Source organism: Lactuca saligna, chromosome 6 (assembly GCF_052625555.1).
Source record: "Lactuca saligna cultivar CGN05327 chromosome 6, ASM5262555v1, whole genome shotgun sequence".
Classification (NCBI taxonomy): Eukaryota; Viridiplantae; Streptophyta; class Magnoliopsida; order Asterales; family Asteraceae; genus Lactuca; species Lactuca saligna.
The window spans coordinates 131,037,959-131,056,168 of NC_136422.1; the positions used below are offsets into that span (position 1 = coordinate 131,037,959).

Consider the following 18,210-nt stretch of genomic DNA (forward strand, 5'->3'; position numbering starts at 1 on the left):
GAGTCTTCATCAACTTTGTGAACTAGAGAAGGTATAAAGTTCTTAATTTGATGATTCATTTTGATAGATTTAGATTAGGGCTTTTTGTGAGCTTTATTTGGTCCCGTGGTTTCTCCTTGTGAGTTTGAGAAACTCCAGGAGTTAGATATGTTAGATCTCAGCCTCTTTGTTGTTCATGACGCATAAAAATGTCATCTTGATGATTGTTATTGATCAATGCATGAGTTTGAGGTCTTATTAGGAGTATCGATGGGAAAAATGGATGTTGGGTTCCATTAAGACATGTTAAGGGTTAAAGTTTCAAACTTTATGTACTGAAACCATAACATGGAAGAGATCTAAGAGTTGGACCTTATGGCTAAATGGACTAAGCACTAAATGGCTTAGGGTGGTGAGCATCGCAGTACATTAGGCATACCAAGTGGTACGTTGCGTGTACTGGTGGTCGCGTACACCAAGCGTATGCCTCGCAGTGGCTCTTTGTGGGCTTTTGATTTTTGGTTGGGCTTTGGACTTTTGGGCCTTAGTTAGGTTTTAGGCCTTAGACTATTTGAAGCATGAGTAGGCCTTAGGACTTTGTTAGCCGGCCATAAGTTGTATGAGTTGGGTCCTTTTGGGCCTTAGGGTCAATTATTGAGTTATTGGGCAAAGTTTGGGTAGGCCCATTATGGGAAGGGTAAAATGTCCTTTTACCTTAGGAGTTTGGGTTTGGGATTTAGACCCATGGTTATGGTTTATAACCTAATTTTGATTAGGGTTATTTGTTTGTGTTTAGTGTGAGATCTTCTGATTCTATAGCTGAGCATCCAGTTATTTATCAGCAGATTACGGTGAGTTTTCTCACTATATCAATGTATCGAAGGCACCAAGGCCGACCCATTATTTGTGACGTAGGATGCTTGATATCTTTTTGATATGTGTATGAAAGACTTGGATTTAGCCCCTAGCAGTTGTATGAAAGACCAGGATGTGACCCTGACATCTTTTTGAAAGACCAGGATCTGGCCCCTGGCACCTATCTGGAAGACCGAGATTTGTCCCTCGGCAAGCATTACTTGTAAGACTATGATTTGGCCCATAACATTAACTTATTTATGTATGGTATGTGGTACTTTGGGGAAAATTACTAAGCTTTTGCTTACAGTTTATATTGATGGTTTTAGGTACTTCTAGTACTAAAGGGAAGGGTCCCACGTAATGGCACAACATTCTCTCATCACTATTTTCCGCACTTTTTGATATTGTTACTCTAATAATTTGACATTTGTTACTATGTAATGGTTTTGGAACAATTTGATGACTGTAACAGTTGTTTAAAAATGAAAAAATTTATCATGGTTTTTGGGCCATTACAAATCAGTTAATGATTATGGTTAGTGGTTAATATCATTTAACTATAATGGTAAAAGATGGCATAACAATAAAAATAATTTTTCTATAAAAATTCAAAAACATAAAGTTCATTGTTATAAAAAGCGAATGATTGTGTATATGTAATTATATTGATAGAAGATTACATATACTATTTTTTTAGAACAACAAACTAAAATACTCCTAAATTACCATCTATGTCTCTAACAGACTTGAACCCATGATCTCTCAATTGAGAGAGTCGCTCCTTACTGCTAGGTCAAAGTCCTTTTGAGGATTACATATCCTATATAATTCCAAATAATTACCCTTTAAATTTTCAATTCCTAATATAGTTGCATACCATATATTTAGTATTATATTATATTAAAAACATTTATTGATAGTATTGGTTCAGTTTGGTTTATAGTGGTTCAGTTTTAGATGAAAACCATAACTTAACCATATGTATTCGGTTAATCAAAATTAGAAACTGCACCATATCTTTTAGATGGTTCGGTTAAATCGGTTAATTTGGTTATGGTTCGATTTTTTGGTTAATCTGTTCACCCCTAAATTAAACCTTGCTATTCAAATTTGATTAAACCATGTTTTAACGTTCTCAATTTCATAATTGTTCTCGTTTGAACCTCCCTAGAGTAAAATTAGGGTTGTACTTGTTCGGTTATTGATCTTGTTAACCAACTCTAAACAATTTAATACCTAATGTCATCAAAATAGCCACAAAAAAACATAATAACTAGAGTTTTAAAACATTACCAACTATAACAACCACAAACAAAACACAAAATCCAGTATCCTACCCATACAACACTTCAACACTTCAAACTCTATCTTGACTGGTACCTCTATCCCCCTGGGCCTTGCATGGCCTTGAATTATGGCCCTTATTCTTACATTTACCACATATCATACTCACAAACTTCCTAGTTAACTTCTCCCTTTCACATTGACCTTGGTGTAGTCTCCCTTTCAGACTTTGGTTAACACTTTTCTCATATTCACTTTGCTTCCTTTTCATTTTTGGTCTTCTTGACTGCTTGTGATGTGGTAGGGGTAAGGGTTGTTGGAAAACCACTCTTAGGCCACATGCTCCTTCCTTTTGATAAGGTCCACTGTGAAAGTGTATATGGCTTTCCATGATTCTAGACAATACACCCTACGTGCATAGGTGTACAATTCTCCTTATCTCTCATCATTGTCTTTCATTTCATTTATTAATACAATTGCATGCTTGCAGGACATGCCTGTCAACTCCTATTTCCTACAACTATAATTCAATTGCCTCATGTCCATGACATGTTAATCATGTCAGACCATTTGACCTACTATTTATTCACTCTATTCCATCTTTCAGTATATTGCGAAGCACTTGATATGATAGCATGTAATTGCCTTGTACCAATAGGTGTGAGTGGGCTTGTGCATTTGTTTATAACCTTCATCATGTTGCATACGCTTTTTATATGATATTCCCTTATGAACTCCAAACAAGTTATTATTGGGTTATCCCTCCCATTTATAAGCTTGCTATTCAAAGATTGTTCAACAACATATCTGATATTTCCCTACCGGTTATTATATTGTAACTATTGGTAAGTTGAATCATGTGAAGTCATGTAACTATATAAAATTGAGACAATATGAAATTACCTAAGAAATGGCCTTTAGCGTAGTGATGGGGAGGGATTTTCATAAGCCACTCATATGCAAGCCTATCATAGAAATTGAACTCGCTCATTATTGTTTGAAATTTTAGAATGGTTGTGCTTGTAATACACTTTTAGAAGTATCCTTATACTCATTAGCCATCTATTTTTTCTACATATTTTTATAGATGTGCCTTAGAAAATACCTATGTCAACACAAGGAAATAATTATGCAATAGGAGGTATGACATCCTGTTTAAACGAAATAAATGGCTAAATTAGTATGTGAGTATAAGTTAAACAAGAAATTAATGGAACAAAAATACCTTATGTCTTTCACTGACTGTAACGTCCCAAAAATTATAGAGAGATTTTTGTTCATAAAGTAGATTAACTAATTAAAACTTTACTTCAAAAACCATTGAGTAACATTTTTTAGATTGAAATGATACATTATCATAGTTAAGCTTACAAAACCTCAGAAACAAATATCTTTGATGCATGTCTATAGTCCCGCCGAACTCTTCTCACGAACAACCTGTAAAAATTTTAATCCACAAATGTAAGCATAAAGCTTAGTGAGTTACCCAAAACTCATATCCACATACATATATCATACATAACGAGCCCAAACCAAGAGTTCATGGGCCCATTCCAACTCATATAACAGGCCTCGCCTAAACATACATAACGAGCTCCACCCAACCATACACAACGGGCCTTGCCTAAGGAGTAAATGGGTCAAACCCAAACTCCACTGCTAGGAGCTACATCCTGATCTTCCTTACAAATGTCAGTGGCTAGATCCTAGTCTTTCATACAATTCATAAAGTCGTATATAGCTAGGAATCAGACAGACAGTCGAGCAGATGATCCACCTGAGAATGAACAATCAGCAGGAACATTGCAATTAGGCATTAAACTAAGTGTTCTCATGCTATCTAACTTAAACTACACAAAACCAAAGCTATCATTACCATATAATCATGTAGCATAAACACATACATATACTAGAATATGACATACCCTTGGAAAACAGCCTTCCCTAGTTACCTTGCCATTAACCATTTCTCAATTAAGTCATTTGCTGTTCAATCATACATAATCTGGATAATTGGCCTTCCTAAGTTACCCTAACCAAAAATATCTCCTAACAATAGTATATGATCAACATGCAAGATCCTACCAGTCTAAGCTACCATGACACCAAGTGTCCTAGACTGCACATATATAACAGGGAGTTATCTTGGTCAACTAGCATACTTGTACACTAATAGTATCTCTATCATACCATGCAAAGGATATATAATAGGATACATGGTATAGTGAGAAGCTCACCTAAACTAAAGAACCGGAGAAGAATAATAACACTCTTACCCCTTACACAGATCAATCCCGCAAACTGACTAACACCAAAAGATATAAATCCTCAATCAACAACTCAAATCCTCCAAGTTTGACCCAAAGTAAAACGTCTCAAAAGTCAATGGTCAACAATAGTCAACGATCAACCAAGTCAACCATCACCACGATGTGGTGACCTTTTGGCCACTTTGTTGGCGTGCCCAAATAAGATATTCGTGAGGCTAAACCCCACCACGACATGGTGACCCCTTGGTCATGTCATGGTTATTGTTAGAAGCCACTATTCTCATTTAGAGCTTAATCCTTACAGATCAAGGCTCATACTTCGAGATCTGATTCTTCTTAATGACTTAATGGATAAAGTTACTAAATTTATCCATTAGGACCTCATTATAAGAAAAAAATCTTAAACCCTAAGTCTATAAAGTCCTTAATAATACCACAACTTGTGCATGGAACAAAAGGGATCACGACTTAACACTTTTTCCATCAAATAAGGCCAGAAGATGGTCACTAAAAAATCCAAAGGTTCTGGAGTTGCCGAAAACTCCAAGAACATTCTTTCAAAGGACTTTAAAGCCAGAAATAAGGGAAAAGAATGATAAAGGTGGATGCTTTATACCTTCCCAAGCTCCACAAGATGCATGAGATACAATATCTGAAGTGGATACACTCTTCCAACTAGCAAGCACACCTTCTTTTTCTACCCAAAATGAAAACCAAGGCTTCAAACCTCAAGAACACCAAGAATACAATAAGAATCACCAAAAGAGGGTTAAGGTTTTGTTTTAGAATATTCGAGACTGAAGAGGATGCCCTAATCTTGGAGTTAGAGGCTTTAAATATGGTAGAATCCCTAAAAAACATGGGCATAAGCTGCAACAACTACCACATCGTGACATCCGACTTGTCACTCATGGTTTTCATCAGAACACGTGATCTGTTTATGTTATGCCACATCGTGGGTGTCCATCCACCACGTCGTGGCATAAGGTTTTCTAAAAAAAACTTATCTTTAGCCCTATTAAATCATTGACTGATCTTATTAAGGAAAATGGGTGTGACACTGATAAATGTGAAGTTTAAGTTAGAATGAAGGCCCAAGTCATCTCTAGGACATTCCAGAAACCATTTCCAGCTAGAAGTGTTCTCTGTCTCCACAATTTCATTTGTCATGGGATCGATTCCATTGTTGAAACCAACTATAAGAATTTGCCCTGAGAATGGTCCTTTCATGAAGGCACCATCCAAGCCCAATAAATACCCCATTCCAACCCTAAACCCTTTCTTTAAAGCTCCTATAAACACGCAAATCCTTTTGAATTTATTGGTTCTGTTTTTAGAATTGGATTCACACTCCATTCAATTTTCACAATTGTATTCACATTAGTTTCTTGTAACCGTAATACATAATTTCTTAATACTGCATATTGTTTAGTATAGTCTCAAACCACCATTTTTGTTGTGATGGCTTTAGCTCTAAAAACCTTATCATCTAAAATACTAACCTCGCTGTTCTTATGTAGATCCTCTTGTGTTGCACGAATTGGCACTCCATGATTTGACTAAATCTGATCCATAATCTGTTTGGACATGAAGTTGGAAGTGCAAGATTTAATTTTTCGGTACCGAAGGAAGGTTTGATTACGATTATATGTCTTTACAAACTAGTAGTCATCAACACTTGCCCTAGATGTGTGTAGTATCCAAGTACACTTGATTTTTTCCTTCAATTACTTCTTTACCCTTTACCTTTTTACTAATGGTAGGTCCACTAACCCGTATTGCATTGACTACCACAATACCTTTACAAAAAAATGTCAACCTAAATTTGTTACTTTTCAAAAATGAAATATTTCTTCTAGTCTCCAATGCATTCATATCAACTATTTCTTTTAGTTCTTTTCTTAGTTGTATTTTTGTCTTACATGGAAGGCCACCATTTTGGACTTCACCATGAGTACATATTTTATCCTTTCCTACCTGTTTGATGATTTCCCTTCTTTTCCTATCATTATCTGAATCTTGACCAAGATAATCCCATTCATCATTGTTAGTAACCTCTACATCCTCTACTCCATCTTCAACGTCATTAGATTCATCAAACCTGTGATCACTTACCAAGTACTATGCTTCTGTCTCTATACTCATGTGAAAATTCTCCATATCTACTTCAATATCTGGAATTAAGTTATATTCTTCAACCATAAAGTCACCATCATTACTTTTGTTGGCATCAACTATGTTGGATGAATTTTTGGAATATTTTCATTGTATTCAGCCCCATAGAAATGTTCAAAATCCTTGAAGTCAGTCAACATTTCTTCTTCTACATTATAATTATTTTGCAATGGGTCTTCATTTGTTTGTTGCTTCTCATTCACTACAATATACCCTTCCTTTACTCCTTCTTTTATATTGTCACTCTACCCATCACATTCTTCCATATTGATATTTACATACTCACAATTTAATTCTTCTTCAATCACAAATCTTGAGGATTCACTGTTATCAACCCTTTCTATATCGACTTGAGTAGGCACTTAGTCAACATCTACATGGTTTTCTAAGTTATCAACCACTTGATCGCCGTTAACATCACTCATTCCTCCTTTGTCCACCCAATTCAATCAAATATTTTTATTACATGATGAGCTACCTTGGGTAAGTTGCCAACCTATGCAAACTTCTGATTTCACCAATAGAGGGCCAAGTACAGTGGATACAGGCTGAGCTAGTTCCTTATATTCTATCTCTTCTATTATCACTCGTCTTGGGACATCTAAGAACATGAAATAGGTAACTAAGTTTGTTATCAACACTTTGTGTACACCTATATCATTTTCTTCTCACTCACATGTTTTGATAGGTCTCACATCATCATCATCATCATCATTACTTAGATCTCTTAGTCTAAAATCTAAACCCTCATTGGGAAAAAGTAAATGGTAGAATATGATAAGTTGAGCAACACACTCTAAATTTGACACGATAGAATCTAGTTCGTGTACAAAGAAATCATCTATATCTACCACGTCAATGTATGCTACAAGCCCTTCAATATACCTGAAGCCTAGAAACATTATGAACTTTCTGCCATCATGATGTTCAATACTGAACACGGTGGGATATCCAACTTCAAGAACAAAAAAATAGTTTTAGATTTTAAAATTCTAGAACGTGATCAAATACAGAGCATCATACTATAAATTTTGTTGGGATCAACTTGTTGACCTTGTGCTCTGATGGATGACATTATAGGAAGCCTTTGCGTAATCTCAAGAGCAGATTGAAGCTTGAATAGAAAAAGGGTTTGTGATTAGGATTTTTTTGAGTTTTATGTCATCAAAAACGGGAGAAGGAATACAAGTAGCCAAATGATATTTAGGGATGATATATATAAATAACTTAAACTATTATCAAATGACGGTAATATTGATAAAACGTGAAAAGAAAAAAATTCCAAAACACGGAGGGCACGTGCTATACCAAACAAAAAAAATTGACGACAGTTAAGTCCAGGGGCCAAATCAACAAGAAGTTTCAAATTTGGACCATCCATACAAGTTGAAAACATTTTGGACTTTATCCACACTTTTTAGCTATCCACAAGGACCAAATTCATAGTTTTGTGTGTGTATGTCACACCCGCAAACCAGAACGACAGAAACGTTCGGGGGCAGATGACGTCATGTACAGTATCACAACAATTGAAAAATAGTAATCAAAGTAATAACAACCATTACATTGATAATATATTGTTTACATTGTGTTTGTAACATTGAATGTGTAACACCAAAATATATATAGCAAAAACTATAATACGTGACACCATGATACTCCGTCTTCTAAAAAACTGGTAAGTGTACCTGTTTACTGGTTCCCTGAGAATACAAGTGATTTTGAAAGTGTATCAACATTTAAGTTGGTGAGTGCATAAACATTTTTGTTTTAGTAATCTTCCTTTGTTTTCATGACTATCGGAAAAGAGCATTGCATGATGAATGAGGTTTAGCTCTGTAAGATTCATTGCACCAATTTTAAGTCTTCATGACATGGTCACACGAGCGTCGTACACATCGTTGTGTTGGAATAAAATTTATCAAAGTTAGTTCAATTGAATATGTGTATTTGTGGCACCACTTTGGAATATGACATTGCAAACTGAGTGTTTAGACAAATTTTCATATTACAAAGTGTTAAGACGCATTCCCTACATGAGATACCAATTATATACATGTCCTAAATTCGGTTTAATAGAATAGATGAATGTTTTCTAAGACATTTTAAGGCTAACTAATTACCTATAATAACATTCTCTGTTTTCTAATTCAAAAAAATGAGATGATTTAGACTTGTTCATCGTATTCCAGACTATTTTTACTCATTATAGAGTGTTTTTCTTTAATATTTAACACCATAATAATAAAAGAAATGTGTAAAGGAAGCAAGAACATATCCATAAAACAACAAAAAATTCACAATTGACTGTCATTTATTTCCAAACATAGATAATCTGGAATATTGTTCAGGGAGGTGATTGGATACCACATACTGGAAGTTCTTTAAGTACGAGGCCACTTAACTGTTCAGATAATCATACTAAATTCGAATCCAAAATGACCCGTTTTAGAATAATAGGTTATCTTACTGATTAATAATGTGAATTATTTTGATTAATATTAATGTAAATTGTGTTCATTTTTTTTATCAAAATTCTTCAATTTCATTTTTAGCATACATACCAAATGAACCATATATAGGTAAAAAATAACCCTCCTAACAATTCAATAAAATTAAATGGGAGATTGATTGTAAAAAGTAGGGCGTGTTCGGCAAAATTAGCTGCTAGCGGGTGGTTTGTAGCGGGTAGCGGGTAGCTTGTAGCGTTTTGTTAAACGCTACATGAAGTAGCATTTGGATTTGGAACGTTTTGTTTAAACTAAACGCTAGAAGTTTGTAGTACCGAACGAGGTTTTCTGTTCAAAATGGAGCATTTTGTCAAACGCTAGAAGCTAGAAGCTCTCAAACGCTCTCAAACTCTCCGTGCCGAATATGCCCGTAATCGTATTCTTAATTTTCTCATACGAGTCCTTAAATTTATTTATTTATTTATTTATTTGAAGTAAAAAAGTCCATAAATATATACAAATATGTATAATATTAATATTAGTTGTTTGCACATATAACACAATTTATGATTTTCTTTTCTGGATGCGTACGATACAAAATCTGTTGACAACTTATCACAAACATATAGAAATATAAATATGAGGATCCTTTCTCTTTTAAGATATGGTTTAAAAGTGCTTGATTTAGGGTGTGTTTGGAACAAAAAGAAGTTTGCTTTCCAAAGAAGAACTCCATTATTTGGGGCAGCTTTGAACAATACCATCAAGAAACAAACACAGGATATGAGGGTGAAGACCATATTTCAACCTTATAATAATTAAAATATCAATAAAATAATAATAGCATGCCAAAAAGAAGGCTTTACAAGCATCAATACCATGAAAGGCAATAAAATACTAAAAAAATCCCCAAAAAATCGTACAAGCATAATTTTCCACCTCTTCTTTTTGCACTAACAATTAAAGTAGTAAACTACGGAATTATTATCCAATATAGAAAATAATTCAAAATAAGCAACATTTACCCACTTTTCTCAAATCAAGAATTAAATTATTGTTTAAAAATGGAAGAAGTAAATTTTAGATTATAATTGTAAAAAATTGAAAACATGATTACGCTAGTTTCAAATACGTTTCTATTAAATTTATACTTTTAATGAATCCATCCTTAAAGCTCAAAGTCAATAAAAAGGGTTTATGTTTCATGTTTCTAACTAGATAGGAAACATAGTTATCAAAAATCAAATATTGTTTTACTTGAGTAGGTCTTTCATTTAGTTATAAAATTATATAAAGTAAATTATTAAAAATAAAAATAAATCATTTGGGTTTTGACGATTTGATAAAACATATATTCATAAGGAATACGAGGCATAGTATGTTGATAATAAAATTTTAATTAATATGCATAAATTAACCCAAAAACCCTTGTCAATGAAGTTTTTTTCAAAAAATAAATTAAAATAAACTTAACATCGACATACAAGTACCTGAGTTTTTTTACCATTTTGATATAACAATTATTAAAAGAAAGAAAATCAAATAACTTTATATTTGGAAAAAATTGTATGAAAAAGGAATAGGAAAAAGGAAAGAAGTAGGTCGGTTCCTTGCGCCTGACGTTCACCTAGGTTCGGGCTCGGAGTTAGATTCGGAGTTAGGTTCGGGTTTTGTCTACTTCAATGATATACAACACAAACTGACTTTGTGTGAGCGGATAAGAACGACCCACTCCTCTCTCTCAATTCTCCTCCCCGCCGCCCCTATTTCCTCCGGCCACCGCTCTCCTCAGCCGTCAAACTGGCGATTGAAAACCAAGAAGCCTCCGTCGTCCGTGAAATCAAGCCTAAGAACCGCCGTATCATGGTATGTTGTTACATATATTCATCATAAGTTTGTTTTCTATGTGTTGGGCTTTTCGTTTCATTTAATTTGTGGGATTGATGTGTAATGTAGGGTGCTGGAGGACCTGATGAAGAAGACAACAAATGGCCTCCATGGTTGAAGCCATTGCTTCGTGAAAGCTTCTTTGTTCAATGCAAATTACACGCGGATTCGCATAAGTCTGAATGTAATATGTACTGCTTGGATTGCATGAATGGTCCTCTCTGTTCTCTCTGTCTTAATCATCATAAGGACCACCGCGCCATTCAGGTTTATATTCCTCTTTTCGCCATTGATACTTCCAATTTAATGGATTCTCACTCTTTTCACCTAATTTGAAGTTTGAACATCCGAGTTTCATGAACAAACAGCTTATTTCAACTAATTTGAATTTGAAAACAGATCATTGATTATCGATTTGGGTATTTTGTTGAATAATCTACAGATTCGAAGGTCATCATATCACGATGTGATTCGGGTAAATGAGATTCAGAAACACTTGGACATAACTTCAGTACAGACCTACGTAATCAACAGTGCGAAGGTAGTGTTCTTGAATGAACGGCCGCAGCCGCGGCCAGGAAAAGGCGTTACGAATACTTGTGAAGTATGTGAGCGTAGTCTTCTCGATTCCTTCCGTTTCTGCTCACTTGGGTGTAAGGTAAATACGATCAACCCAAAAGAAATTCAGTCGGTTTAATGTTTTTTCTCCACAAATCGATGATTGATTTCGTTACTTTGATCTGTGTAGATTACAGGGACATCGAGTAACTTCGAGAGGAAGAGGAAGATTTCGCCGGAGAATAAGCATTTGATAACGGCAATGTCGGATTCGGAGGATTCATACAGCAGTAGTAGCCATGGACGGCGGGGGAGTAACTATAATGGCAGAATTCACATTCAGAGCTTTACTCCGTCAACGCCACCGCCGACGGCGGCCAGCTTCAGGACGGCAAAGAGAAGAAAGGGTATTCCTCACAGAGCACCAATGGGAGGACTAATCATAGAATACTGAACACCCCCCTAGACTTTTGATAAATTACTCTAAAGTCCATATAGTCTCCACATCCTACAGAATGCACCCCTCCTCCACTTTCTCTTAGGAAATACCTGTATTACCCTTTACCGCCTCCATTTTGTACAAAGAAGCAGCCCCTATAATTTAGTGGAAATGTCAAATATCTCTCGTCTCGAAAGGGCAAAAAGGGAAATAAAGTTAAAAAGAAGTTTAGAAAGTGTGTGTACGCCAAGTAGTAAGTAGTTATGGAAGTAGGAAAAAGTAAAGGGTGTAAAACTGTCAAAAATAATATTGGAGTGTGTTTATACGTTTTTTTTAATGAATGTAAACATGTAATTATAGTTTTTGTGGAAGATGAGTAGTGGTATTGTACTTTTATACAATAGAAAAAACTGTGCTACCTTTATAGTGAAATGAAATAAATGTTTGTATGTTTGTTTGGTAATATATATTTTCTGATATTAAGTGGCATTTTAAATGTTTTTGTTCATATCACATACGTGGGTCTTTGTAGGTGGCTTTTATTAAATATAAAATAAATGGAGTTTGAGTTTGACCATATGTTATTATAAAATATCTTTATTCATTCGTTGCGACCCTTTCTAGCCTCATGGGCTACTCGTATGTGGCCCTAGGGGCCTTCACAAGTGACAAGTCTCAAAGGGGGTTTAAATAATTTTGATTTGTTATGATGTAGATAGGAGTTGAAAAAGAATTTATGACTTGTATTTTTAGTACTATGTGTATTGTTGTCAGGGCATAAAGGTTATTTCGTAAAAAGAGATTTTATACGTACCCTTCAATTGTTTTGTGTACCCCAATGTGAGTATAATAGTGTTTGTATATCTACATGATGTGGTGATTTATGTGAGTGATAAAAGTACATATAGTAACGCCCTGTAATAATAAGAAACAAATTTGTAATATTGATTATATTTACTTTAGTGTTGTACTACATGTTAAGTCTTCGATGAGTTAGAAATAAATTTACATTGGTTTGGATATGTAAAATAAGACAACTTCATTGATGAGTAATAGGAATGTCGAGGAACATCCGAGTGTTTCTACACAAAAATTGGAAGTCAAGAAGTGCATAGAGCATTAAGGAGGGTGTGAGGGATTAAGTGGTATGTTCTAACTAGATGCTCGTCGTTCTGTGGTAGTGCTTGGAGGAGAAGGGAGTTTAGTGGATGACGATTCTCTTTAACATAATTTTAAAGATAATCCAGAGCAAAGGAGACGTCTAAAGGTGCAACAACTATCGAGGTATTAAGATACACAATCATGTCATTATAATGTGTGTGTGTTTGGGGGGGGAGGGCAGGGGAGGGGGATGTTGGGAATAGGATCCGATGATAGACAAAAGTGTTAGAAATCAATTTGACACTATGCTAGGAATTTCAAGGATTGAGACGATCCAACTCCTCAAACGTCTTATGGAGAATTATAATGAAAAAAAAACACTAAAATGCACCGTTTGTATGGTTCATGGTTGGTCCTAAGAATTTAAATATTCTCAAATGCCCAGGACGAGACGATCCAACTCCTCAAACGTCTTATATATAATATCGGACGCATAACGTTTTAGCAGGGGTGACACTAAAAAAAACTTCTGAAAAATCTAAATTAATAGTGATACTTGTATTTTAAGTTGATACACCTAATAGAAAAAACATTAAAAAATATTACACTACGTACCGGAATTAGAGCAGTGGCCCGGGACCCTCCGGGCTCCACTAAGGTCCGTCATTGTGTGTGTGTCTATATATATATATATATATATATATATATATATATATATATATATATATATATATATATATATATATATATATATATATATATATATATATATGAGAAATGATTCGCACACAACAATTTTTTGTCATACACAACAATTCATGCATCATGTAGTTGTACATTACAACATTTTAAAGCACCAATTATTATGTATGGAGAAAATTTGTGTATACAGATCAGCTCCCTATATATATATATATATATATATATATATATATATATATATATATATATATATATATATATATATATATATATGAGAAATTATTCGCACACAACAATTTTTTGCCATACACAACAATTCATGCATCATATAGTTGTACAATGCAACATTTTAAAGCACCAATTGTTGTGTATGGAGAAAAATTATTGTGTACAGATCAGCTTCCTATATATATATATATATATATATATATATATATATATATATATATATATATATATATATATATATAATTAGGATATTGCCATATTTATACATTTTAGGCAATATTTGAATACATTCTAATTAATATTTTGGTTATTTGCATAGATAAATGGTACTTATAAGATTAAATTACTTTTTGAAACCAGAAGAGGTCATCTTGAAGAATAATGACTGAAAGCGAGAATGATTGGAACTTTGGAGGTTAAAAGCTTAAAAGATAAAGATTTCAGCTAAGAAAACGTTCTCACGACATGAGGATTGAAGGCTCACGACGTGAGCATGGTGATTCTAGAAGATAAACATCCAGAAGCCAGAATTCGTGTTGGATACGGATTCATATCGATCTCACGATGTGAGAGGCCTTTCTCACGATGTGAGTAGGGTTAATTCGTATATATATATATATATATATATATATATATATATATATCTATATATATATATATATATATATATATATATATATATATCTATATATATATATATATCTATATATATATATATATATATATATATATATATATATATATATATATCCTTGATACTCACGATTTTGAGAGGCTGGCGGGAAAGAATTAAAAGTCCATAAGTCATTTTTCAAAGGGGGAGAAGCCAGAAACTTGGTAATAACACCAAGGAAGAAGAAGAAGATCATATTTAGTTTTAATTTAGTACATTACTATGCTTTCAGTTATGAAGTCTACTTGCTTGATTGATGTTATGAGTAGCTAAACTTTGTTGCTTTTGTTAGCTAGATGAAGCTGGAACTCATGGTTTGGTTATATAAATATAGATTTTTCTAGTTGGTTAATGGCTTGTGCTTGATTGTTTATACCTAGCATGCTTAATTCAATACTAGATTGCTTTAATTCATATTTTGTGTAGTTTAGTGACCATTAATCTGCATGAGTTTGATTACCTAATAATTTAGTGAACATTAGATCATTAGAGCAAAGATCGAACCAATCTTAGATAAGTAATTAAAGTATTGAATTTGACTGTGTTGGAGAACTCATATTATGACCATAATTGTGTTTGTTAATTCAATCTTACATAGCTCCAATCTTATTTAATAATTGATTATGTGTTAAATTATGTATGACCATACATAGCTCTACATGATTCAATATTAGTAAATTTGGACTTGAATTGCTAATAATACATTAATTGGTAACCAACGGGAATTGTCATCATTAATAGTTAAACCATTAAGGGAAAGTGGATTCAAACTAACAGTTGTGTTTTTAATATTTAATTGAATTGTGTTTGAGAATTTAAGTTTGTCTAAACTTGCAAAATTAAATAAAAACCCTTTTAATTTTGTTAGAATTTTAGGTTAACTTAATAGTAAGTAGGTTAGATAATTAATTATGTTCCCTATGTTCGATATCCGACTTTTGTGCTATATTATTTGCAAAAGGGTACATTGCACTGGATCGAATAGCTAGTAGGATAGTAGGTAAAATTAAGTATAGATATTTGCATGCATCAATATATATATATATATATATATATATATATATATATATATATATATATATATATATATATATATATATATATATATATATATATAGTCATAATAATAATAATAATAATAATAATAAATAGGGCCATGTGAAGCTGTCCACTTTACCTACCGTCAACACCCCCATGATATGGCTCACACCGAACATGCCCTAGGATAGTAGAGTAGTTTAGAAAAAAACCCTAGTTTCTTTTTCAAGGTTTGTGGATGTTAGACGGTTCTTAGAAAATCATTTTGGCTTTTTGTTAGGAAGTTCAGGGAATGAGGTGATCCAACTCCTCAAACGCCTTATGGAGAATCATAATGAAGAAAACACGGTAAAACATACCATTTTTAATGCCCGCACTAACCTTTCTTGGGATAATAGAGTAAGAAAAAAAATCCTAGTTTTATTTATGATGTTTATGGTGTTTAGATCATTATTATACTCTTAGGCTAGTGGTGTCATGCATGTTGCATTGTCACGTCACTATTTTGTATGTCACCGTAGTTTTGACACACATCAATGTTCATTTTGCTATTTAGAAGGGATGAATTGTCTCTCATCCACTTATTGGTAAAATAATAGGAATACATATTTAATTTTGATTCTCTCTCATCTACATGAGATTACCGAGTTGCTTACCCTGCAATAGTCATGGCACGATGTTCTTATGGTGCCGAGTTGTCCACCTAAGCTTGTTGAGAGGTGGTGCCGAACCACACCCCTTTATGTATGCCTCTTCACTTATTTTCGGTCGGTATTATTAGTATATGATTTCTACTTATTTTCAGTCGGTATTGTTAGTATATGCTTTCTATTTTATTCTCCTCATGTTCATCAATGTACGTTAATATTTCTTGGATCAATCTTCTTTGAAACAGTCTTTGTGATATATATATATATATATATATATATATATATATATATATATATGATTGTTTAAATTTTACCTTACATGTTACCTCAAGTTATATGGAACATGACCGTCTAATTTTTTCTATTTTTTTAATTTTGGTGATGTTCATTTTGGTATTTAGAGGGGATGAATTGTCATAACTTTTTCTGACTTATTAGTAAAATAATATGAATACATATTTAATTTTGATTCTCTCTCATATACATGAGATTCCCGAGTTGCTTGCCCTGCAATAGTCATGGCACGGTGTTCTTATTGTGTTGAGTTGTCCACCTAAGCTTGTTGAGGGGTGGTGCCGAACCACACCCCTTATGTATGCCTCTTCACTTATTTTCGGCCGGTATTATTAGTATATGATTTCTACTTATTTTCAGTCGGTATTGTTAGTATATGCTTTCTATTTTATTCTCCTCGTGTTCATCAATGTACGTTAATATTTCTTGGGTTAATCTTCTTTGAACCAGTCTTTATATATATATATATATATATATATATATATATATATATATATATATATATATATATATATATATATATACACACACACACGATTGTTTAAATTTGACCTCACATGTTACCTCCAGTTATACGGGACATGACCGTCTAATTTTTTCTAATTTTTTAATTTTGGTGTTGTTAGTTTGTTAGTTTACTTTTTAATAACATAAAACATTTATTATATTATATATATATATGGTCTATAAGTATTTTTTATTACCATTGTCATGTAACTGACATTTTAGTAATTTAAGTCTAGATTTTTTTTTCAATAAACGACTTAGTAAATTTTTAAGTGATTAATTTTGATGTTCTAATATCCACTTGTTTAAACTATATCCACTTTTATATACGCACTAAAAAAAGTCTTCTAGAAAAAATTGGTTTTGCCCATAACAACAATAAACCTAATATTCAAACATGAGGGTCTAATTCGAAAATAACCTTGCTTATAATTGTAAATTGTATGTTACCTTTCAAAACACTTTTTCTTCCTCTTGTTATTATTATTCCTTTAATTGTTTCCTAGTTATTATCGACATTGTAGAGTGTTTAAAACGTGGGTTCTTTTTGCGTCGCTCTTTTTGTTCTCTTTCGTGTCCACTTGCACATTAAGTAATTGCACATTAACTCGTTAAGTAATGCAAAGATGGTACAGGTATGGGTGACAATTTAACACACGACATGACAAAAATACACGACACGAAACGAAATTGACATAAAACTAAAATTTGAGTTCGTTTTCGTGTCGTGTTAGCTGTAAAAAAACACAATAGTGTGTCATGTCGTGTTCGTGTTCAAAATTTGACACGAAATTGACACGATTTAGCAGTTTTTTATCGTGTTTTTTGTGTTTTTCGTGTTTATCATGTTATATATGATAAAATATTCATTAAATAAACTAGTTTTTAGTATATGTTATATTTGTCGTGTCGTGTTTGTCGTTTTTTAATTTGTTCGTTTTCGTATTAGTTAAAAAAACACAACATCGTGTCGTGTCGTGTTCGTGTTACAAAAAAACATTGTCGTGTCGTGTAGTGTTGGACAGAAACACAAAACGATAGCACGATTTGCCACGCCTAGGTGCTGGTCATTTTAGGGATCAAGTTTTTGTGAGAGTTGTATTATATTTTGTTTAAG

General features: G+C 33.3%; 1 protein-coding gene across 1 annotated transcript; it reads left to right on the forward strand.

Moving 5' to 3' along the window:
- Positions 1-10,729: 10,729 nt before the first annotated feature.
- Positions 10,730-12,363, forward strand: LOC145001081 (protein RGF1 INDUCIBLE TRANSCRIPTION FACTOR 1-like). Its single transcript, XM_078960411.1, has 4 exons — positions 10,730-10,882; positions 10,973-11,170; positions 11,346-11,561; positions 11,652-12,363. The coding sequence occupies exons 1-4, from the start codon at positions 10,880-10,882 to the stop codon at positions 11,913-11,915; spliced, it is 681 nt and encodes a 226-aa protein (XP_078816537.1). The 5' UTR covers positions 10,730-10,879; the 3' UTR covers positions 11,916-12,363.
- Positions 12,364-18,210: the final 5,847 nt, after the last annotated feature.